At 44.0% G+C, this 23,117-nt stretch overlaps 1 protein-coding gene across 1 annotated transcript in view; it reads left to right on the top strand.

Annotated features, from left to right (window-relative positions):
- LOC125434950 (semaphorin-3E-like) overlaps nucleotides 1-22,215 on the top strand; it is a 32,501-nt gene extending 10,286 nt beyond the window's left edge. The window contains exons 5-12 of the mRNA XM_048500834.1: nucleotides 1,079-1,301; nucleotides 3,305-3,396; nucleotides 5,956-5,997; nucleotides 11,471-11,637; nucleotides 13,281-13,348; nucleotides 16,916-17,055; nucleotides 19,179-21,445; nucleotides 21,579-22,215. Of these exons, the coding sequence (XP_048356791.1) occupies nucleotides 1,079-1,301; nucleotides 3,305-3,396; nucleotides 5,956-5,997; nucleotides 11,471-11,637; nucleotides 13,281-13,348; nucleotides 16,916-17,055; nucleotides 19,179-19,631 (1,185 nt within the window). The 3' untranslated portion in view covers nucleotides 19,632-21,445; nucleotides 21,579-22,215. The remainder of the gene's footprint in view (nucleotides 1-1,078; nucleotides 1,302-3,304; nucleotides 3,397-5,955; nucleotides 5,998-11,470; nucleotides 11,638-13,280; nucleotides 13,349-16,915; nucleotides 17,056-19,178; nucleotides 21,446-21,578) is intronic.
- The last annotated feature ends 902 nt before the right edge of the window (nucleotides 22,216-23,117 follow it).

The raw sequence follows: 23,117 nt of genomic DNA, 5'->3' as shown, positions 1-23,117 counted from the left end.
TGCTGTTGCATCAATTTAATTATTTGATTTCTGGGAGGATACTTGTGAAAATGACCCTACGCAAACAGCTGCAGAAGGCTATGAAACATCAAGCCCGAATATGCTAACATGCCAGTAGCTCACTAAACCATTTAGAGTTTTTTTTTCAAATTTCTTGCTTTAATTCAACTAAACATTATGTTCTCAAACCTTGCTCAAGTTGGAACTTTTCAATGAGATTTGGCGTTCCTGTTCCCTTGGCTTCGGTTGTGTGTGGAAAATCAGCCATTCAAGCTTTACTGAAAGTCACAGACTTTACCTTCTGTGATAAGCAGCCAGTAAAAATTCCACCGCTGGTGGATTAGAAAATTTGTTTCAAAAACAACATAGAACAATTTCTTCAGAGTAGCAAGCAAAATAAATATAGACCCATTTGACGAGTGCAGGAAGTTATGAATGTCAGTTTTTGCCTAATGCAAATTTCTCGCTGGCTCTTTTGAGTAAACATAAAGAGTATTTTATTTCCCTTTATTGACTAAAAATCCTATTTAAATAGAGAGAGGCTGCTACTGTGGTTGTGCTTGAAATGTTTCTTCAAACCACAGTGTTCTCAAGTGCCATGGAGGAAATAAATGACTGCTATAATATTTCTAGCAGAATCCTTGAATGGTGCTGATTAAAAAGCACAAGGCAACTTTTGAATTGAAGCATCCATGTTGAATTGGGGGATATGAACCATTATTTTTATTAAAGAGTTAAAACTTTCTTTTTCAAGAAAATGATGTTTTTTGAAAGCAACACAAAACAGAAGCTGGCATAGTTGAACTGCAGAAGGAAAGGTGTGATTACTTTACCCTTCTCTTGAAGCATATACTTGCATGACACTTAGACCCCTTCTGCACATGCAGAATAACGTACTTTCAATCCACCTCCAATGCACTTTGCAGTGCAGAGTAGCAAAATCCACTTACAATTGTGAAAGTGGATTGAAAGTGCATTATTCTGCATGTGCAGAAGGGGCCTTACGTGTCCACACATGATTTTGATGATCCAAGTAAGAGTATCAGTAATGCAGTCTTCTCTGCCTTGTGTTTGCCAGTGTGCCAGCAAAGTGAACGGAGGTCTATATGGAAGTACCAAAGACTATCCTGATGAAGCAATTCATTTTGCTCGAAGTCATCCCCTGATGCATCAGCCTCTTAAGCCTGTTCATAAGAGACCAGTCCTTGTGAAGACGGATGGGAGATACAGTCTCAAACAAATAGCGGTAGATAGAGTGGAAGCAGAAGATGGACAATACGATGTCTTATTTATTGGGACAGGTAAATAAAGGCAGAGAAAAGCTGTGAAATTCACACTGGCTGGAAACAGTCAAAGTGGTTACATCAATCCACTTTCAATGCACTTTGCAGCTGTGCGGAATAGCAAAATCCACTTGCAAACAATTGTGAAAGTGGATTGAAAGTGCATTATTCTGCATGTGCAGAAGGGGCCTTAGGCATTGTACTCCATTGAAGAAGAGTTTGCATTTCTATACCCCCCTTTCTCTCCTGCAAGGAGACTCAAAGGGGCTTACAATCTCTTTTCCCTTCCCCCCCCCACACAAACACCCTGTGACGGTGGGTGGGGCTGAGAGAGCGCCAAAGAACTGTGACTAGCCCAAGGTCACCCAGCTGGCATGTGTTGGAGTTCACAAGCTAATCAGGTACCCCAGATAAACTTGCACAGCTCAAGTGGCACCGCGGGGAATCAAACCCGGTTCTCCAGATTAGAGTGCACCTGCTCTTAACCACTACACCACGCTGAAGTCCATCTTCTGCCCAAAACCCACACTTCTCACACTCTACCCCCAAAATCTCCAGGTGTTCCCCAACCCAGAGCCAGCAATCCTACTATAAATGCCCCCCAAACATACCATTTCTTTGCCGGAATACCTCCCCTCTTGCTTTTTAGACATTTCCCTAAGATCTTCAACCATTGCTTCAATCTGACCACCCTCCCTTCCCCCTCCTCTCTTTCCAAGGCTGGAAAGTAAAGAAGCTTGTTTTTGGACCTATGTGCTTTCCTTATAATTGGCACTTGTTTCATCACACGCTCTGCCATGTTGCTTTGCCTGTCTCCAAAGCAGCCCAACTATTTCTCTGGTGTTGTAGCTATTTTTGGCGAAACACTAATTATTCTATTCCTTCAACCTCATCCGCTCCACAGTTGTGTCGATAATGAGTAACCTGTCTTTCAAAATAGTTATAAGGGTTCCTTAGCTCAGCTTTGAATGCTTTGATTATGTGCAGCTTTGAATGCATGAAATTAAGAAGAAGAAAAGTTTCGATGTATACCCCACTTTTCAATAAGTGCTGTTCGACAGTGGAATACAGTGCCTCGGAAGGTGGTGGAGTCTCCTTTCTTGGAGGTTTTTAAACAGGCTGGATGGCCATCTGTCAAGGGTGTTTTGATTGCATATTCCTGCATGGCAGGGGGTTGGACTTGATGGCCCTTGTGGTCTTTTCCAACTCTATGATTCTCAACTGTAAGGAGTCTCAAAGCAGCTTACAAACTCCTTCTCTTCCTCTCCCAACAACAGACATCTTGGGAGGTAGGTGGGGCTGAGAGAGTACTGAATGAACTAGTCCATGGTCGCCCAGCAGTCTTCATGTGTAGGAGAGGGGAATCAAACCAGGTTCTCCAGATGAGAATCCACCACTCTCAACCAATACACCATTCTGATTACACAGATGTTACTTTTGTCCATCCCCTGTGTCTCATATTGGCACCCAGATGTGCAGAGGTTCCATCTGGTGAATAACCACAGGACACGTCTTGGAATTAAAATGGGCCGCAGCCTTTTTTATTGAGGCAGAAGCTGGGCAAGCAAGAGGAGCACATCCGTTTAGCAGCCGGTCAGCACCTCTGGCTGACCCCGGCACCGACCCCAATCCATATTGGGGGGGATAGAGGTACTGGGCCACCTGGGCGCCCACCCGTTGTCGCCCCCTTCCTGCTGGGGTGCCAGGCTAGATTGCAGAGGCCTCCGCGGCATGCACCATGAGCGTGCCCCACCCCAAGCCTCTTATGGAGGCCCCCAACCGCGGGACATCCGGTGCACAAGCTGGGCCTCTCCATAATGATGCGTTCCTCTGCCCAAACCACCAAGGCTGCGACAAAATATAGCAGCAAACCCTGCCCAAATAGGGGGGGTGGGTGGGTCTAGTGCTGTTATTTATATTTTCATATTTTGATTATAGCATCCTTTACTTTGGCAACAGATACAAAAATAGTTATCTGTGTTAAATTCTATTTGTTTGGGGTTTTTTTAATCTACCTTCAGATAATGGGATTGTTCTGAAAGTCATTACAATTTACAACCCAGACACAGAATCAATGGAAGAAGTGATTCTCGAAGAGCTGCAAGTGTTCAAAGTAAGTTGCTTTTTTCCTATCTTATCACACTCAACAGCCCCTACAAATCATACCTCTGCACACTGTGGAGGCTTCTGAAATAACAGCAAATAGCATCCAGGCAGACTAACTATATATTGTCAAGAGCACCTCAGGATTTCATGGTAAACATGGCAACTATGGGACTGTCTCACGTAATAACAGGCCCCACACACTGTGCAGGTCATATTTTTGATTTGGTGCTTTGTTCTCAGCAGGAAAAAGGTAATCTGAAGGGGGTGGGGGATTGAAGATAGTTCCCCTGTCATTGACAGATCACTGCTTTCTGGGGTTTAAACTTACAGGAATACCAAAGCTCCACAGAGGTGGAAGATTGATTATGATGGTCCATCCCCATAGCCTGATGGATTCAGTAGGTTTTCAGACTGGGGATTTTCCTGTTGATATGGTTGGAGCTCCTGTCAATGCCCTGGTTAACTTCCGAATGGGAAAATGACCCAGGCAATTTACATAATTGCACCTAGGTGCCCTCTCTCAGATCTCTTGAATCATTTAGGGGCTGCAAGGGAGATGGCTAGAGCGATGGTGGAGAACATCTCGGGACAAATCTGACAAGGCGCAGGGTAGAGCTCATTTGAAAGCCTACTCCATGGTAGTGATTGCATCAGAGAAACAATATTTTTCCACCACCATTGTATTCATATGGTGTAGACCTTCAGAACTCTTTCAGGTGGTCAGAAGCCTACTAGGTTTTGGCTGAAAGTAGGACGTAGACAGCTCTGCAGCCTGCTACAATCATTTCGCTATGTATTGTGCAGATAAAATCTCTCACATCCATTCTGACTTTGACTCTACATTAGCTGCAATGGGACCAAATTGTCCAAGGGTTCTGATTTGTCCAGTGATGTGGAATACCTTTCAGCTTATCCAGTATGAGGATATAGACAGGATTCTTAAATGTTTGAGAATCACAGCCCAATCCAGAGGAGTGGGGTGAATGGAATCGTGGAAGCGGATCAGGCTTACGCTGATGTGGGTGCCCCTCCCACTGGCATTGTGGGCAAACATGCAGGTGGGTGAGTGCAGTGCACCTCTGTGAAGCCTGAACCTGAAGGAGCCCACCATCCCACAATTACACCAGTGTACGAGGTCACACTGGCACACTGCAGGGGGGGGGTAGCCTGGGGGCATTCCCAAGGGTGGAAATGACTTTAGTTAGCTTCTATTGGGCTTTCAGACTGAAATCACCCCCTCCCCAGCCACAGACTTATGCCACCAGACTTACGCCACCGTAAGTCATTTTAATCAGTGAGGGTTTTTTTTCAGATGGCTAGTGTGAGTGTATGTCGGGGGGTGGGTGTTTTTGTTTTTTGGCCTTCACTGGTCATATGAAACTCCCATGGAGGTTCTTCTGCCGCCCCCCCCCCCCTCAAGTGTCTCTGCTTGAGGTGCCCTGTTTTTGGTTGGGACAGAAAGGGGGAATGCAAGCCAGTTTCTACAGTTCTTAAAATGGCTTCATTCAAGGAAAGAAAGAAGACCCTAACTCCTCCCAGGGTCTAACTAAACAGAGTACTTGCTTATCCTCAGGCTGTAGGAAGCTGCAGACTTGGTTCTTATCTGGCTGCTGTTGGATGGTTGACAGTCTCTTGCTTCCTTGTAGCTCTGGAATCCTTGCTCTTTGCTCTCACTGTAGATAAACTTGGCTTGCTCTCTTTTTAGCCCACCATATAAACCTATGGACCTCTCTTAAAACTACCCTAAGGTTATATGGACGTTACAAACAGTGCGGACATCCTCACCCTTAGCACCTCATTGACTAACTGAACAAACTAACACAGAGGGTTTCTGGGTGGGGAAAAGGAAACTGCCTGCTGGGAAAAAGTCTTAAAGGGGCAAGGTCTAACTAGAACACTCTCCCGAGAAAGACTTAACAATAAGGCAGAACCAAACTGACTAAGGGTGAACTAAATCTTAAAAGGGAAATAAACAAAGGCTCTGTGGGGGCATGACAAAGGTGGTGCAATGGCACAGAAGCAGTGCCATCCCTGACCACCATGCACTCTAGATTGGATTGTTACTACCTGTTTGTACAACCCTTGCCCCTTCTGACTGCTTAAATTTGATGGTGCAGGGGCGGGGGGGTGGGCAGTGCTGATAAACTGAGTCTGGGAGACAGAAAATTACTCCCTGACAGATGAGATGGTTGATTCTGCCTAAAGAAATAGACTTTGGATGAGACTGCTAATCCATACCTAATAATCACCTGGTCCTCTAGAATTGAGAAACAGTTCCATGAAATAATAAACAGTTAAATCTTTCTGGAATTGTGGTGTGAAAACAGTGCAGACTGAGTCATGATCTGACTCACTTCTGCGCTCTTATGAAAGAATACCGAACATTAAGGCTTTATATGCTACTAATACTAACCAACAAGCAAGGAAAGTTAAAAGACTATTGCTAGATGGCTTTGACCAAAAATGCCAACAATGAAAACACCGGCTACGAGCCATATACTTAAGATAGAGAGCTGCCAATGAACCTGTGCATTAAATTAAAGGGGACAAATGTCTTTATTCCTAGGTGCCAGTTCCTATTATCTCAATTGAAATTTCTTCAAAAAGGGTGAGTACAGAAGATATGGGTCTGATGATGAGTGCAATTAAAAATGCAGTTGCCTGTGAATCTTCTTTAAATCAAAATTCAGTGACTTTAGTGAGCCCTTTTCTGAGAAAACTTCTATAGGATATGTAAAGAAAGCTACAAGAATGAACACAAAACTAGAACATGTAAAGGATATTTTGTACATACCCAAGGTCTGCTTCTCACTGAAGTGGTAAATCTGTGTCTGGGCTGTTTTTCTATATGAAATACATTGTCCACTCATCTAAGGGACTGAGGTTCTGAACTAGCCTTTTGTATAGCATGGTGGCTTGCTATTTGTCGGGATTCTTTTGTATAGATCAGGGGTAGGGAACCTGCGGCTCTCCAGATGTTCAGGAACTACAATTCCCATCAGCCTCTGTCAGCATGGCCAATTGGCCATGCTGGTAGGGGCTGATGGGAATTGTAGTTCCTGAACATCTGGAGAGCCGCAGGTTCCCTACCCCTGGTATAGATGAACCTTTCATAAGGAAGGCATGCCATCTCTCACCTGCAATAGTCTTAAGTGGTACTACAGCCCAGTGTTTTACTGAAATTTACCTATAATGAAGGTGGCAATTTGGGAGGTCCTATGCAGGTAAAATTTCAGTTGAAATTCTGAAGGCTGTTCAAAGAATTTTAGAGAAATTAGTGAAATTATTCAGGGGGAGTTTGTCTAACGATGCTCAATCTTCATGATTTGTACAGGATAGGAATTTTACCACACATTCTACCTGTACTGTGAGTCACATCAAGCTCTCTGGATGGGATGTATTAAAAATTTCATGAGCTCTTTCCCCCCACCCCCCCAAAAAAAAGCACCTCCACACTTCCCTTCTCAAAGGTCTAAGACAGAGTACAATTATTAACCATGCTGCTTGTTCTGCCTACTGGCTGGAATTCAACTCTCAATTAGAATGAACACAGGAGTTGTAATTCTGCCTCAGTTTCAGCCAGTTGAAACTGCTACCTCCAGACACTGCTGAAATTCAGTCAGAGATTGTTATATTAGCAAGCAGGCCAACAAACCAGTTCCTCAGAACTTTCCTCCAGTGGAAGGAAAGAAAGATGCATCTGTGGCCCTGAGCTGATGATGTCATGGAAGTTCAGAATTGGAGCATGCTGAGAAAAAATGCAATTCAATAAACACCAAATAATTATCAGCCAAACCACCTTTGAAATTTGGACACAGCTTCTGAAAGGCTCCCCAGATCCCAGCTGCTCAGAAGTTTTCCTTACCACCAACTCCCCTCCCACCAGTGACAAAGGGAGGGGAAACTACGCCCGGGGCATGAGCTGCCTACGCGCCCTCCCACCCCCGAAATGGCCCCGCCCCATCGCCATTGCCGCTACAGTTGCCATCTAAGGGTGGAACTCATTCCAGACCAAGTCCCTGTCTAAATAACTACACCACACTTTTGTCAATTGGCCACAGTCAATTGGTCATAGCCATTCTTTATTAATCAAGCAGAAGTGTGAGGCATAGCATGGGTCTTGATCTGATCATATAAACATCACAGCGAAACGCCCATGGGCGGATACCCCGTACTGGAGCTTCGTTCCGCTGTGGGGCTTTGCTGGGCAGTCGTTCCTGGCAAGAGGTGCTCCCCAGATGCCCTGTTTGGCAGGGCAGTTGCCCCTTGCCACTGTCTGCCATTCCCAAGGGGAAGTGGTAGCTCGCTAGCTCCCTTCCCCTGGCCCTTCCAGATCAATACCTATGTGCCAAAACCGCCGATGGCTATGACAAGTTAGCATGCATTAACAAAGCCAGGCAAAATTAGGGAGAGGTGGGCGGGCAAATTGCTAGCCGGCCCAAGCACATGGCCAGCACAAAGGAGGGCCTGGCCCTTTAAAGGCTTGGACCAACCCTCCCCTTTCCTGACGTGACCTGTGGGCAGCCGGCGCACCAGCGCTGCCCTGGCCCAACATGGCCATCCGCCTGTTTCCGCCCCCATTGAGGTCAGAACAGGAAAACTCCACCTTACCCACCCCAAGTGGCAACTGCGGCCCGTGGTGATTTACCGTTGTTTATGTCTCCATTGCTGCTATGCGTCTGCCTCCCACACAATTCAACATTGCTAAATGGTAGGGCTGGCAACAGCAGGGGAGATGTTATGTTTAAAATCTAGGAGATTGACCAGAGCATGCATGAATGCCACATAGCAAGGAAGCTGACATTTCTAGTGCTTCTTGACTCAAAGGCTTAAGAGGGATGCATAGAAATGTTATTCCAGCCCCCACACAAGTCCATAAAAGATCCATAAAGAGGGGTTTAGGTAAATTTATCTAATGTGTATCCTTCTCCCTTGCAAGTGTATGGGTTAGAAAAGTGGGATTCAACTTTTTTGGAAATACTGAAAAATTTTCAGGTCTGTTATACCCAGGTCTGTTATACCCAAATCCAAAAAATACTGATGGGTTTTTTGGCACACCTCTAGAACCCCATTCATCCCATTTAAAGAGGGGCACCAGACAGGAAGCCTCTAAATTAGCCCAAGATGGACAGTCCAACTAAGAAAAGCAATCTCAATAATAGATTCAGAAATATGACTCACAACATAAACTAAAATCAGGAAAACAAAATCATCTTTCATTAAATGGGAGTTTCATCCTCTTTAAGGAAATCCTGGTAAGGGACCTCATATAACTTTCAAAATAAATTATTAATTTTGTGAATATATCTGTAAAGTATATGAAAAGGAATTGCATGTAAAACATATATAATCCAAATTATAATTTTTATTAGTGTATTAACTTTACTCCATATCAAAAGGTCGCCCATCTCTTCAAATCCTAAAATAAATCCGCAATCAACTAGTTAACATTTACCCTAATTATGTGCTTAATTGTTCTAAGAATCAATATTCCAAGATAAGTAATAACATCTGGGCACCATCAAAAATGTCCATCAGCAAATACACTCCATTATATATTGTCTCCCAATGGCCTTAACTCAGATTTTGTCCAATTAATTGAGTAACCGGACAAATCTTGGGTTGGATATAAGTTGAAAGTCTGGGAGAATGCCAGCCCCTATCTAGAGATTCCACCATAATGACAAAGGGGGGGTGGGGGTGGAATTATGTAGCTGAAGTCAGAACAATCTAGTAATTGCACAAGTCAAGGCTAGCAGTTATCCTTATGAGAGTTATTTTGTATCAAGGAATCCTCAGGAACCTTGAAGGGTATTAATTGACTGTGACTGAAAGACATCTGGACTCTCTTAGAATGAATTTGATGTTCTCTGGTTACACTAGAGGATTAAGAGGTTTTGCATGTACATACTGCTGAGTCATTATATGAGTTTGAATGTTATTGTAAGAAATTTATAGGCATATAGTACACATTTTTTTGTTGATACAATCAAAACTGTCTAGTTGGTTTTGAAGTTTCACTTTCATGTTTGACTGCTAGCCTTGACTTGTACAATTACTAGATTGTTCCTACCTGGAGACTGGCAGTCCTACCTCAAACACAGCTAGCTATCTGTGATTTGCATTGGGAGTAGTATCCAGGATTTTTAACAGCTGCATTTCAGACAGAAATTCAACAGGTGATACTTACTTCCACTATATCGTATGCCAAGAACAGTTTCTCCTGTTTAATGTCTGCCATGCAGCTTTTAAAGACAAACATTTCAGTCGACACAAGATGTATTCTCACAAGACTAACCAGGTAGAGTCCCTGGAGTTCTTCTCTAGATGGAAAAAAAATGATGTACCTCTTAGCAACCCTGAGAGATTACAACTGGATTTTTCAAATAAAAATAGAATAATCCATTATTATTAAAACTGTTTCAGTTTGATAAAAACAGGACAGAGTTTGCCCCTCAAAACCAGTTTCCCTTCTCTCACCCTTCCCCCAACAATTTTTTTGGACTGCTACATTTTCTTCAGTTTTTTCTTCAGCTTCCAAAGCAGTGAGCATATGGACTTGCTACCGTTTTGCACCTTATTATCTCATACACCATGATTGTTCATTGCACGATGTTTGGAATTCTAAAGTGCCTACTTGTTATGATCTGCAACCCTGTGAAATGTTCCAATACCTCCTTCCCCACCCCACCCACCCCATATTCATACACAGAAAAAGAAACTTCATGACACCGCAGTTGTTAATGTGACTCACTCAAGTGAGTGAAGACAAAAGATTCAGCCTGAATGTGAATAAGATTCCTGTGAATAAGATTCCCCTGAATATGAAGATTCAAATAAAACAGCATATTTTAGTTATTAAATATATGTTTCCATGGTTCCGCTGCACTCTCATGTTAGTAAGAAATGGCATCCTCTGAGGGTGTTGTGAAAATGTAGTGCATGAAAGGACGGGGCTGGGCTTATAGGAGTTAGATCAAATCTCAACTCTGATGCAAACTCACCTCTGATGCAAACATAGGCTAGCCACCATTTTTCAGCCCCATCAATGTGGCAGTCATGATCCTCACTTACCTCCTTCAAAGACCTCTCCTGAGTTGGGGAAATTATTCCTTTCCCAGCTCAAAATTAGCTGACAGGCTATTCTAGGCTGGATCACTATTATCCAACACTAGTTTTATCAGCAAAATTTCTCTGTTATGTCAAGGTGCCAGTTTGTGTGCTATATAAATTAGACTAAAGATTACTATTTTGTTTTATTTAATGGATCATCTACATATGTCAAGCTTGGTCTCTTCTGAACAGGGTTGCCAGCCTCCAGGTAGGTTTCAATAGAACATATTGAGACCAGAGTGGAGTATCAGGCCAGAGTCTCTGTCCTGGAGAGCCAGTTCTTATACAGCAGTGCATAAAAGAACCTTAAGGATTTTTGGTAGCCTTTTTAGAAGAGGATTTGTTTGGAAAATTACAAGCTAACAGGCCACTGTGAAGGTTTCACAAAGTCATTCAACAACCGGGGAATGACAGCCCATGTACACATGGTTTATGTTAATTTGTTGTTGTGAGCCCACTGTAGAGGGAGTATTTGGTTTAGGAATCTTTGTGTAAATTATCACACAAAAATAAGCCTGTGTACATATTGTTTATGCTGTTAAGTTTAACACAATATAAAAGCTTATTTCTAATTGTTTAAGTGTTTATTGAATCTTAGAGATACTGGCACGACATACAGGTGCTTGCTTGGATTTCTAATCTTTGAGCAACCTACCTACCACTTTCAGTATGGTAGCTTCCAGGTAGAACCTGGAGATCTTCTGAAACTACAAACAATCTCTAGACTGCAGAGATCAGTTCTCCTGAAGAAAATGGCTTCTTTGATGATTGGACTGTATAGCATTATATCCTGTTGAGAGCCCTCCCCACCTACAAGCCCCAACCCCATATATCCAGTAATTTCCCAAATCATATATCCAGTAATTTCCCACAGTTGGCAACCATTCTTCTGGATGGCAGTGCACAATATAGTGCCTGATTCTTTGAGCATGCTGAAGTACAATGTTGGTCCTGTCCTTTCCTTTCAGCAACAAATTTACGTTGGTTCTGAGTCGGCCGTGGCCCAGCTGAAGTTCCATCAATGTGACATGTATGGGACAGCCTGTGCTGATTGCTGCCTGGCAAGAGATCCTTACTGTGCTTGGGATGGGATTACTTGTTCCAGATACTACCCCACAGGGACACAGGCGAAGAGGTGAGACACACCTGGCATTCAAGATCACACAACAAATTAGTTCCCTACAAAAGGTGTCTATTCCAGCCTGAGATGGTACTGCTGAGGCCATACTTGCTGAGCTGTTTCCCATTTGTAAGTCTAATGACAAAACAGAATGAATAATACATGTTTGAAAGGGTGAAATGGTTTTTTGATGATATGCATTGCTTCACTTGAAGTAATGTAGGCATCAAAATTCGGCGGTAATCTGAATGCTGAAAAAAGAAAATCTCGACCAAATATCTTTCATATATAGGGAGCAACTATAAGGTTTAAAAAAAGGTATCAGGGCATGACCCCAACCTACCTTCAACCTGACAGACCTCTCAGCAAATCAAGCACAAGAGATCTTGTCATTCCTAGTTGGCTCTGTGATCTCCTTTTCGTGACCACAACTTAGCTTCTGCTTCTTCTCTGTCTATGGCGGGTGAAAACACAGACTGCCATGCTGCAGGGGGCTTGCAGCGATTGTGAATGTCTGAGCTAGTGGGCAGAAACAAGACTGCCAGTCGATGGCCAAACCTTCAGCTCTGGCACTTCAGATCTGAAGGTGAAAGTCTAGCACATCTGAATTTTCTTCTGCTTTCAGACTAATATGCAGTGGCGTACCGCCTATGGAGACATGGGGCCACCCATGATGCTGGGCACACGCCTGTGGGGGTGCCCAGCCGGCTCCTGACCACCACCTGCCACCGCCGCACCGCTGCTGCCACCCATCTGCCTGGCCAGCCAGCCGGCCAGCCCCCTCACTCACTTACCCTTTCCTTTCCCCCCAGGCTCTGAGGCTCGGCTCCAGGGAAGCTGCCTCTCGGGCAGCCTGTCTCTATGGCTTTCTATTTTCAGACGTTCATTCCCTTACACGTAGTAGAATAGTCCTTTCATCACTATCTCCTATGAATTTGCTGATTCTGGAATGTGCTTCTGATTGACAAAATGTCACCTTCTATTGGTAACCATACCAGTATGGTATGGTTCAGTGCAGTCTCAACAACAAGTCCCAACACTAACACCTGAGGTGTGGGCTTAACCCTATTTTGGTTGCCATAAACATGATTTTTTTTTAGTTTCAGGTAGGAAACTTAAGGACTGCTTTGTTTCAAAGTGTTTACTTTAGCTATGGGTAATTTCTCCCCCCCCCCCAATCTTTGGCTGAGCTGCTGCCTGTTAAACTAAAATGTTTGTAAAGAGAAAATGTGTTCAGAAAAACACAAAATGAAGGCAGAGTAATAAGCAAATGACTGCACAAGGAACATTGGTAGAGGGAGAAATCAACCCAGCATTTATTTATCTGCACATTGTAGGCCAGTCATGTTCCACATGCGTCATTTCTCAATGCCTACATGCCGATTCCTCCACAAATTCACAACATGGATGAGCTAAACTGTAAAGGAGCCTTCCTTGAATAAAAATAGAGGTCAGATGCCCTTCAATGCTGCCTTGGATACCAAGCATAGAATTTCATCAAGCACTGCTAAGGAGTTCTTGTCATATTCCATCCAGACACCAGTTGTAGCAGAGAAACTATTTGATTAAACTGATTCCCTTCACAAACTGGGTAAGGCTTCTAAAGTTAGCTAATAGCAAGCTTGAGAATCTCTTCTCATTTTTTCCCTCTTTTCTAGACGTTTCCGCAGACAAGATGTACGACATGGAAATGCAGCTCAGCAGTGCATTGGCCAGCAATATATCGGTAATTGTCATGCTTTAGTGAGTACATAGAGTTTGATGGTAGTGGCTTTCATCAGAAGAATCCACAACCAGTTTCATGAAATCCAGTGATGTAGGTGTAGATTTTTTATGGAGGGGGGTTCGGGGGCAAGGCCACACCCCCACCTACCCCTGGGGGCATGGTCACATCTCCCCAAGCCCCACCCCTGGCCTCAGTGCTTATAAAAGCAGCTCTCCGAGGCCAGAGATGGCAGACTCCCCTGACCACCCCGCCCCGCCCCCCCACCGGCTGGGCTCCCAGCTGGTAGCTGGCAGTCCCTTTTCCCTCCCCTCCAGGCAGAGGGGTAGCTAGGGAAAATGGAGCCCAGTGCAAAACCTGAGGTTTGTGCCCCCCTTCCCTACATGGGTGGCTGCTGTCATGCTGGAATCCACCCCCAAACAGCATCACTTTCAATGGTGTTTAAATTAAGGAGCTCAGATTCTCCTTTTAAATCCACCTTAAAGGGAGAATCTGGAGTCCCCAGTTAAAACAACATTGAAAGTGATGCTGTTTTGGGGTGGATTATCCCCCAACCTGAAACAGCATCACTTTCAAGGTTTAATCTGGAGAACTCCATGCCGAAGGGGTTGGATTCAAAAGAAGAATCTGGGGAAATTTGGGGGGTGCCTGCTGGCTGGGGTCAATTGTTAAGCTTGCATCACCAAACTTTCAGGGTATTTTAGGAGACTCTCCTGATGATACCCCCCAGGTTTGGTGAAGTTTGGTTCAGGGGGTCCAAAGTTATGGACCTTCAAAGGTGTAGCCCCCATCTTCTATTTAGCTCCCATTGGAAACAATGGGGGATGGGGCACCCCTTTTGGTAGTCCATAACTTTGGACCCCCTGACCCAACCTTCACCAAACCGGGTGCTATCAGCAGGAACCTCTCCTGATGATATCACCTAGATTTAGTGAAGTTTGGTTCAGGGGGTCCAAAGATATGGACCCTCAAAAGGGTAGCCTCATCTACTATTAGCTCCCATTGGAAACAATGGGGGATGGGGCACCCCCTTTGGGGGTCCATAACTTTAAACCTCCTGCACCAAACTGCACCAAACTTGGCTGGTATCATCAGGGGTTTGAACCCGAGAACCCCCCCCCCTTACCCCCCTTGATGAAATCTCACAACATTAATCGTGTATTTCTTCCTGTCTAGTGTATTCTAAATGCCATATTTCTGGATATTCTCCCATATGCCAACTGTGATCTGCAGACAGCTTTCTGCTTGTGCACTTGTCCCTTAGGGCAACTCATACAGTCACAGGCTTCCTCTGTGGTAGCCCCAGTCCTTTGGAATGGCTTATCAGTGTGGGTGCTGAGAGTATATTCTGAGAGTATATGCTGAGAGTGGCTACATTTAGGGAGTTTGGGATGGGTAGCCTGCAGTAGTAGATCAAAGTTCAAGCCCACTTGCACCTTGAAGACCAACAACATATGTAAAAAAATAGTATGTGATGAATGAAATAAACCCATGAAAGCTGGAGAATGTTGTTGGTCTTTAAGGTGCTTCTGGACTCCAACTTTTTTCTGCATTTAAAAAGACAATTCTGTCTCAGGGCATTTGGGAGAAGGGATTTTTCCCCCAGAAGACTGAGGTGTGTGCTTTTAATGTACACACTGTACTAATACTGTTTTGTATCCTTGCAACTTGTTCTTGTGCTGTTAGCAATGCTCCCTGTAAACCGCACGGGTGCATGGCCACAGGTGTCACGCAGGTAACAGGCCAACCAGCAGGGGGAGCTCTCCCAGGCAGCTCAGTTCCACTCAGTGATTTGGAAGTTCCACTCACTGGTGCGGAGTGATTAGAGGGATATTGGCTTTTTAGCCACCCTAAGACACAATATTTTAAATAATAATAAATCTGAAAAATTGAGCTAGGCCACTGTTTAGGCATATTTTAGTAATGAAAACTGTGCAGCATACCAAGAAAGAGTGCTTAGTTTGTAAAAAAAGAAAGAAAGAAAAGAAACCAGTGTCTTAAATGTGGGGGCTCTAGCTTGGGAACTTCACCCTTCAGAGGAGTCCTCAAGGCTTCAGAGAAGAGAAAGTAAAAAGAATAGCATTTTCTCAGGAACTCTTGTAGCACCATGCACAGGCACACATGTGCATTTCCTCCACATTCATTGGTCCTTTTGTATCCTCATAACCCAATGCAGATATAAATGCTCCCAGATCAGGAGCAGCAGCCAGACTCTGGCATTGTTACCTGCATGACTCTGATGCTCTGTATGCGTAGCCTCCTGACAGTTTTCTCAATCTGGCACCTTCTGTGTCAGTCTGTTCCTGAATCTTCCTGCCAGCTGCCCTCCTGGTTTCAGTCTCATCCTGGGCTTAGAACAAAAGGCAGAGCTGAAAGAAGGCGAGGCTCTAAGAATCAGCAACCAGCAACTTCAGGAGTTCAGGATCTAGCATCTGGAGCCAAAGTTAGGCAAAGATTCTGTCAGGTTAATCTGGCCACTGTAAGAATGTGTTTTATTCTTCTAAATAGGGACTGATCTGTTGAGTGGAAGCTATTCTGTATGCCTGCATACTGTCAAAAGAAATATGTCAAAGAAATGCTAAAGGCCTTAATGCATTCACAACTTCTGTGAATCATTACCAATACCAAGAATCACATAAGTGAATTATTGTCTTTGTTACCACCAACTGTTCCAATTGCAACATTACAATGCACTCCTAAACAAGGTTTCACCTCTCTTCTGGGGATTTAGAAGGGTATAATTCTGCCTAGGAGTGCACTGTTAGATAGATGTCTGATAAATCTAACACAGAAGAGTCAGCATTTTGTTTTTACTTTGCTAGATACCTTGCCAGAAAAAACAGGAGTTTTGTGCCAATCAGATTAGAATTTAGAAGGGAAATATTTCATAACACAAATATCTGGCATATTTGTCCTGTGATGTAAGGAAATTCCATGCTGTTGTCTGAAGAGCTTGATGCTGATCAATGTCAGTAGAATGTAGAATGTATGTGAAGACCTGTTGACAGATAGCATGCACAGCAAAGCCAGGTCAGACTCTAAACTGCCCCAAGGATCTTTGACTTGGAATGTGACTGACAGATAATTTTTATAAGGAAAGAGTTTATAATTCTTTACAGTCCTCTTACACCTCTGTTCCAAAAGCTGCTAGCAGAAGGATGAACAAATGCTATCTCCAGCAAATGACAATCCAGCATTGTATGGTTCAAGGGCCATGTTAATATTGCAGTCGCAAATATGGTGCCAAACAAAGTAGAAAGAAAGAATGTTCATTTCAGCACAGATTTTCTAGATAAGGTTGGAACCATGGATCTGTCCTGCTAACGGAAGCACTTCTCTACAGCTGAAGAAAAGCATTTCTACTAGCAAAACAGAGTTGTGGGATCCATGCCCACGGCAACAAAAATTACTTCATGCTTTTAGGTGAATTCTAAATGCTTCCATTAATCACTGGGATAACTATGTTTTAGTTTTGGTTTGAAAAGTGGACTCCAAATGTGTTCCCAGAAATTCAACAACAGCTCTGCAAGAATTGCTGAGCTCAGGTGTTGTGTGTTTTCTGCTTTGTAGGAGAAACTCTGGATCGGACTGAAGAGCGAGTAGTGTACGGCATTCAACACAACAGCACTCTCCTGGAATGCACTCCCAGGAGCTTGCAAGCCAAGGTGATCTGGTTTGTGCAGAGATCACATGAAGCTAGAAGAGAAGAGGTACGTCCTCACTCAGTTGAGGAGAAAAGTTTGCATTGGAGACAAAAGCCCTTTCCACACAAACAAAATAAAACATTTTGAGGCAGGAAATGTTTCCTCCAAGGAGTTCCATATGTTTTTTAGCCCAAAACATTTTATTTCTCCCTCAACATATTTTATTTGCATACTGGTCCCGATTTTTGAAAACAGTTTTCCAGAAGCAATTATTTTGTGGAAGTGATCTGGGCAGATTTCTTTAAAACATTTCCCACGCCACTCTGGAGTCCCCAGACTTCCTCGTTGATGCCCTTTTCCTAGTTCATGCTGGCTGTCTCATGCTGAATGTATGTCATTTTTTTAAAATGGGGGAGTCGTGTCTACATAGCTACGTAGTCATGATCCCTAGAGAATCACAGCATGAGATTTTGAAGCCTCATAGCACTGGATCTAAGAAGAAGTTTTTTAAAAGGAATTATCACACAATGGTGACCAGGAAGTGTTTTCAAGGGGATGAAACAGGAGATTTTGAAGACGACATCTTTTGAAGACATTTTGGAAACGTTTGCAAAAAAATGTTCAGGGGCTTGTGCGGAAAGGGCCAAAATTTCTTTCCTGTTGTTTCATCTTATGTTACAATGATCATCATGCTCATATGGCAACCATCATAACAACATTAAATCATAAGAAGCAACATTTCAAGACTTTCTATTGTACATTAGGGTTGGTAGATTGGAAAAAAATTTGGCCGCAGGTCGGGTTCTGGCCCAGTTCAGGTGTGTGGGGTCGGATCTCCCGAGATCTGAGCCTGCCAGGCTTGGATCCACCGAAATTACAGCAGCATCCGAGATTCTTGGATGCGTTTTTATTTTTTTTGGTGTTTTTTGTGTTTCGGCCTGCAGGGGTGCATTTTTAGATGTATTGGTACCAAAATTTCAGTGTATCATCAGGAGACTGTCTTCATGATACCCCCCAGGTTTGGTGAATTTTGGTTCAGGGGGGCCAAAGTTATGGACTCTCAAAAGGGTAGCCCCCATCTCCTTAGCTCCCATTGGAAAGAATGGGGGATAAGAGCACCCCTTATGGGGGTTCATAACTTTGGCCCTCCGGAACCAAACTGTACCAATCTCGGGAGGTATCATCAGGACAGTCTCCTGATGGTACCCTGAAATTTTGGTGCTGATATGTTTAGAAATGCGCCCCCTGCAGGCCAAAATGTGAAAAAACACCCCAAAAATTAAAACACAATTCGGCTGGTGATCCGAATCCCATGGATCAGATGGGATTCGGACATCTCAGATTCAGACCCTGCTCATCCGAATCCATCCGAATCAATGCAGATTCAGTCAAAATCCAGATTTGGACTGTCCGAATCTCCAACCCTCTTACATATTTCACAAGAAAAGGAATGGCATATGACCAAACAAACTTTTCATCAATTGCCTCCCAGAGAGGGATTGCAAGTTTGGTACTGTACATAATACATCATTGGGGTGATGTCATGATGGGGCCATTGGGGGGGGGATTTGCTTTTGCTTTTGCAGGTGCTGTGTTATCACTTCTAGCTGTGGCCTTGGAGTTCTGTGGCTGGGTAGAGACTCCAGGCTTGACAATGTGAACTGTCTGCTTCTCATATGGGGGTGGGGAACTCTTACTCATATTATCGAGAATTTGGTGTGTTTTTAGCCAGAACTCTCTTCCTATGTTCCTGACATGTCTACAATAACAGCCTTGAACCAATCAAGGGAATTATTGTCTGAATGGGGAATCTGATATTAAGAGAGTTCTGGTGAAAAACATGCTATGTCAATCTCCAAAAGCCACAGTGGGAAGAGATCATACTCCCAAAGAGATGGCCTCTTCTGATCTAAGGTTTTCTTTTTGTCCCCTATTTCATCCAAGCAGGGAAAGGAACAGAAAAGTGGTAGGGCTGATAAGGAATTAAATTCTAATTCATGTGAAACGCACACACACGTGTGCGTGTGTGTACATGCATATATACATACACACACTTATACATCTATAAACACACACACATATACATATATGTTTGTGTATACGTATATATGCACATATGTGTGTATATGTATATATGAACTATAGACAGAATCTTTTTTATCCTTACACAATTTTATACATTTTCTCAGGTGAAGATTGATGATCGGCTATTCAAGGTGGACCTAGGCCTCTTGTTCTTAAGACTGCACAAGACAGATGCGGGGATATACTTTTGCCAGACAGTGGAACACAGCATTGTCCATACAGTAAGAAAGATCACACTTGAAGTTGTGGAAGAAGACCGTGTAGATGACTTGTTCAACAAAGACTATGAGGAGAATGTTTCCCAAAAGATGCCCTGCCCCGTGCAGAGCAGCATCTCCCAGGCCTCTAGGCCATGGTACAAGGAATTTTTGCAGCTCATAGGTTACGGCAACTTCCAGAGAGTAGAGGAGTATTGTGAAAAAGTGTGGTGTACAGATAAGAAGAGGAGACGGCTGAAGATGTCTCCATCCAAGTGGAAGTATGCTAACCCACAAGAGAAGAAGGCCCGGAACAAGGCTGAGCATTATCGTGTCCCCAGGCATACTGCTGCCTCCTGATGGAGAAGATGTTTATTCATTCAAGATGATTCTTTTTTTTCTCTTTCCTTTTTTCTTTTTGGACCCAAGGAAAGGGGATGGAACTCAGTCTTGTATTTGATAATATAAAATGTTGAGACTGGAAATGGGGGGGATAGAGTGTTTTAGTAAGTTATACACCTGGTGTTTGCTTAGGTGCATTTTTTTTTAAAAAAATCTGCATAATGCTTACTCTTATATGTCCTGAGGTCTGCTTTCATTTAAGGGAAGCCTTTCCGCCTTCATGTTTCCCACATTCGGTCCAGCCAGGAACAGGTGTTTTGTACATTTGAGTCTGTTGTGAGGATATGTTAGTGAATACAAATGCCGAACCACTGGCCATCAGAGCAACTCCATAATGTATAACTTCTTGTGTCTTTCACGTTCTGTTGTTTGTTTGTTTTTCATATGACATGTCCTATGTGGACTTTTGGAATTCACACAGAAAATCAGAGGGCTCGTAGCAAAAACGATGACAGATCACCAATCCAGGTTAAAAGTAAAGAGAAAGCAAAAACCTATGGAATGTGATGAATGTGACTCATCAAAAGTTAATCATGATTACCTCTCACTGCAAGACCGCAGAATGAGTTCTGAGTAACCCTAAAGCCCCTCTGATTGGGCACGTGTGTTTCACAATTCATTTCTGCTGGCCTGTGCCCAAAATATTTAATGTTCCTAAGACAATGCAACAAGAATTGTTGAAGCTGTGCAGGGGTGTACCAGGGGGAAATGCCGCCCGGGGGCAACACCTGGCCAAGCGCAGCCTGATGGTGCCGGCACAATCCCCTGGCAGGGGAGGGGCCTCCTGACTGCGTGGCTGGGCCCAGCCTCAGGCGCCGGCCATAGTCAGCATGGCCTGATGGCGCCAGCAAGATCCCCCATGTGGGAGGGGTCTTCCTGGCTGCACAGTTGGGCCTGGGCCTCAGCACAAGGGGAGCGCCTGGGAGCTGCTCAGGTCACAGGAGAGACCAGGCGTGGGGGCTCGGCGCCCCCCCCCCCGGTGACCCAATAGCATGTGCCCAGGTACACCACTGAAGCTGTGCAACAGGGTTTTTTTGCTAAGAATATTGTAGAGCAATTCCTCTGTGCCCACCTAAGGTAATTTGGAATCTGCCGTTTTTGTAGAAATGATATCCAACTGAAGGAAATGGGCCAGTTCTTTGCCTCACCCTCCTCTCTCCATCATGTGCCACTTCTTCTTGCAGAGGATTCTCCTGCTATTGAATCGCTCTGTTCCGTATTAATTTGCCTTCTGTGAGGGCCACATGTGTCTGTTTATGTGCATAGAACAAACTATTCTTAAGAAATGTAGAATAAATATATCCCAGGATGTGTTTCCTTAATATCACAGTAACCAACAAATTGCCATCTGTCCTTTATTACAACCACCCACGCAATTAAGTGCAGGAAATTTCTACATGTTTCTGCCTTTGACTTAGTGTTAGTATTCAGCCCACCACACCTCTTTATTACAAGTCAGGTGCACGCAAATGCACCCTTTTTTCCTCTTAAAAGGTTGAAATAGGGACTCTAGGAAGCCATTTGCACAGCATCTGTAATATGGGTGCCCTCTTGTGGCAAAGGAAGCGTATTTTTCTCTGCTCTATCCAGTCCTTCAAACTTCAGCACACAACAGGTAGGTCTGCCCAAAGTTACACGGAGTTGTTCACGTTAATTTTTGTGAGCACTTAAAATTACCTCCCGTGGGCAAGACTTTTCAAAACTTGTTGCAAAATCGCACTCCTGTTTGAATATGTTCTCAGTGCCACATTATTTTTTTGCCTATGCCAGTGGTGGCGAACCTTTGGCATTCCAGATACAGGATTGGACTACAATTTTATCAGCCCCTGCCAGCAATGCAGGCAGTGGGCCGACAAACGTAGCCCATGATGGGAATTGTAGTCCATAACATCTGGAGTGCCAAAGGTTCGCCACCACAGGCCTATGCCTTCACTGTTCTGGGCTGCATTTGCCCTGACTATTGCGTAATCTGAGACAATCTGTTGCTCCGAGATTGTTGTGGCATTGTTAATGGTTTTTATCGGCACGAGTAGACACAATGTTGTGTTGTTCAACTGCCACAGCATCCTGTGAGGCAGACCATTAATGCTCCCGTTTGATGGGGGGCTAGATGGGTGGCAGAGGATGAGTGTGACTCTTCCAGAAGAACAGAGATTCAAATCAGGGTCTCCAGGATCTCTTTCCAACATTGGCTCAGATTTGTTTGGTTGGAGTAGCACTTGATACATTTGCTTAAAGAAGCCTTGCTTTGCCAAGTCTAGCACTCAAGTGGTTCTGGTGTTGTTGTACAAAGGACAGTGAATACTATAAGGAAGTGCCATGCTTGCTTCTTCAAGAAGAGACAGTCCTGAGATCCAATTACTTCATGGAACAAGGCCTGCATGGTGAGTTACCCTATTAAGAGTTCTAACAAGGTAATATGCCTTTCTGTTACTTCAGTAGAAGAGAGGCCAGTGTAAATGTTAATTATTATTCCTACCTAAAACTAGCTTCTCTTTGTATTGACTAATTAAATGTGACTTGAACTGTCTGATATCTCCAAGTGGTGTGTGTGGATTATTGTGCAATCACGAGATGGCTGTGGTGATGGGGCAAATGAGTTTGAATACAGATCTGATTCATTTCAGTTGGATTTGGTGGGGAGATCTTCACCGTGCCCCAGGCATGGTCCTGAGAAGAGATGGGCAGCTGTCTACTTGTGATGGCGTCCTTAAGTCTCATGGCTTGGTCTTCAAGGACTGAAGCATGGGAAGGAGAGATCCAGTTAGTCCCTCTGGCTTTCCTTTCTGCTTCCATGAAAAGCAGAGATGGATTCACTCAAGTCATTGTGGTTGTCTAGCTGCAACAAATAACAGGCCAACTGTTCTAAAATGTAGTTTTGTCACAAGTAAAAGTGCAAATCCAGCTGGGGTCCTGGGTATAAAAGTGGGTGCTGTGTTGGGGGGTTTGCAGGGTGAGAGCCCAGGATGAGGCTTCAGGGAGGAGAGGCTCCCATAAAGTCAACAAAGACACTTCAGGCCACACTGTAGCAACAAATACTTCTTTATTGCACTGATCTGATGTGATGTAGCTGCACCCAACACAGAGATAGTTGCCCCTCACTTCCCTGCTTTCTCTGCACCTTGGCTCCCTAGCTCTGTTGCTGCCACATGTTGCTTGGCCAGATCTTCCTCCACCAGTTCTGTCCAGCTTGTGCACGCTATTTCTTTTAAGGCCTGCCCCAGAAGCTGGAAGATGCACAAAAACACACTGTAGGCATTTTGCACAAGCATAGTGGCTGGATGCTTTTGCTCTGCAACCCATCTTTCAGTCACTGTAGCAATGAGAATTTCTACAGTGATGCAGTTTTTCAAGATGCTTGGATATCAGCTGGCCTACAAAGTCTACATTTTACCATCCACAAAGCAACTGCTAATCCAGAAGTGACATCACATTGCTCCAAAG

This window comes from Sphaerodactylus townsendi, linkage group LG06 (genome assembly GCF_021028975.2).
Source record: "Sphaerodactylus townsendi isolate TG3544 linkage group LG06, MPM_Stown_v2.3, whole genome shotgun sequence".
NCBI classification, from domain to species: Eukaryota; Metazoa; Chordata; class Lepidosauria; order Squamata; family Sphaerodactylidae; genus Sphaerodactylus; species Sphaerodactylus townsendi.
The sequence above is the reverse complement of the archived record's forward strand: the minus strand, read 5'-3'. Positions and strand labels throughout refer to the sequence as shown.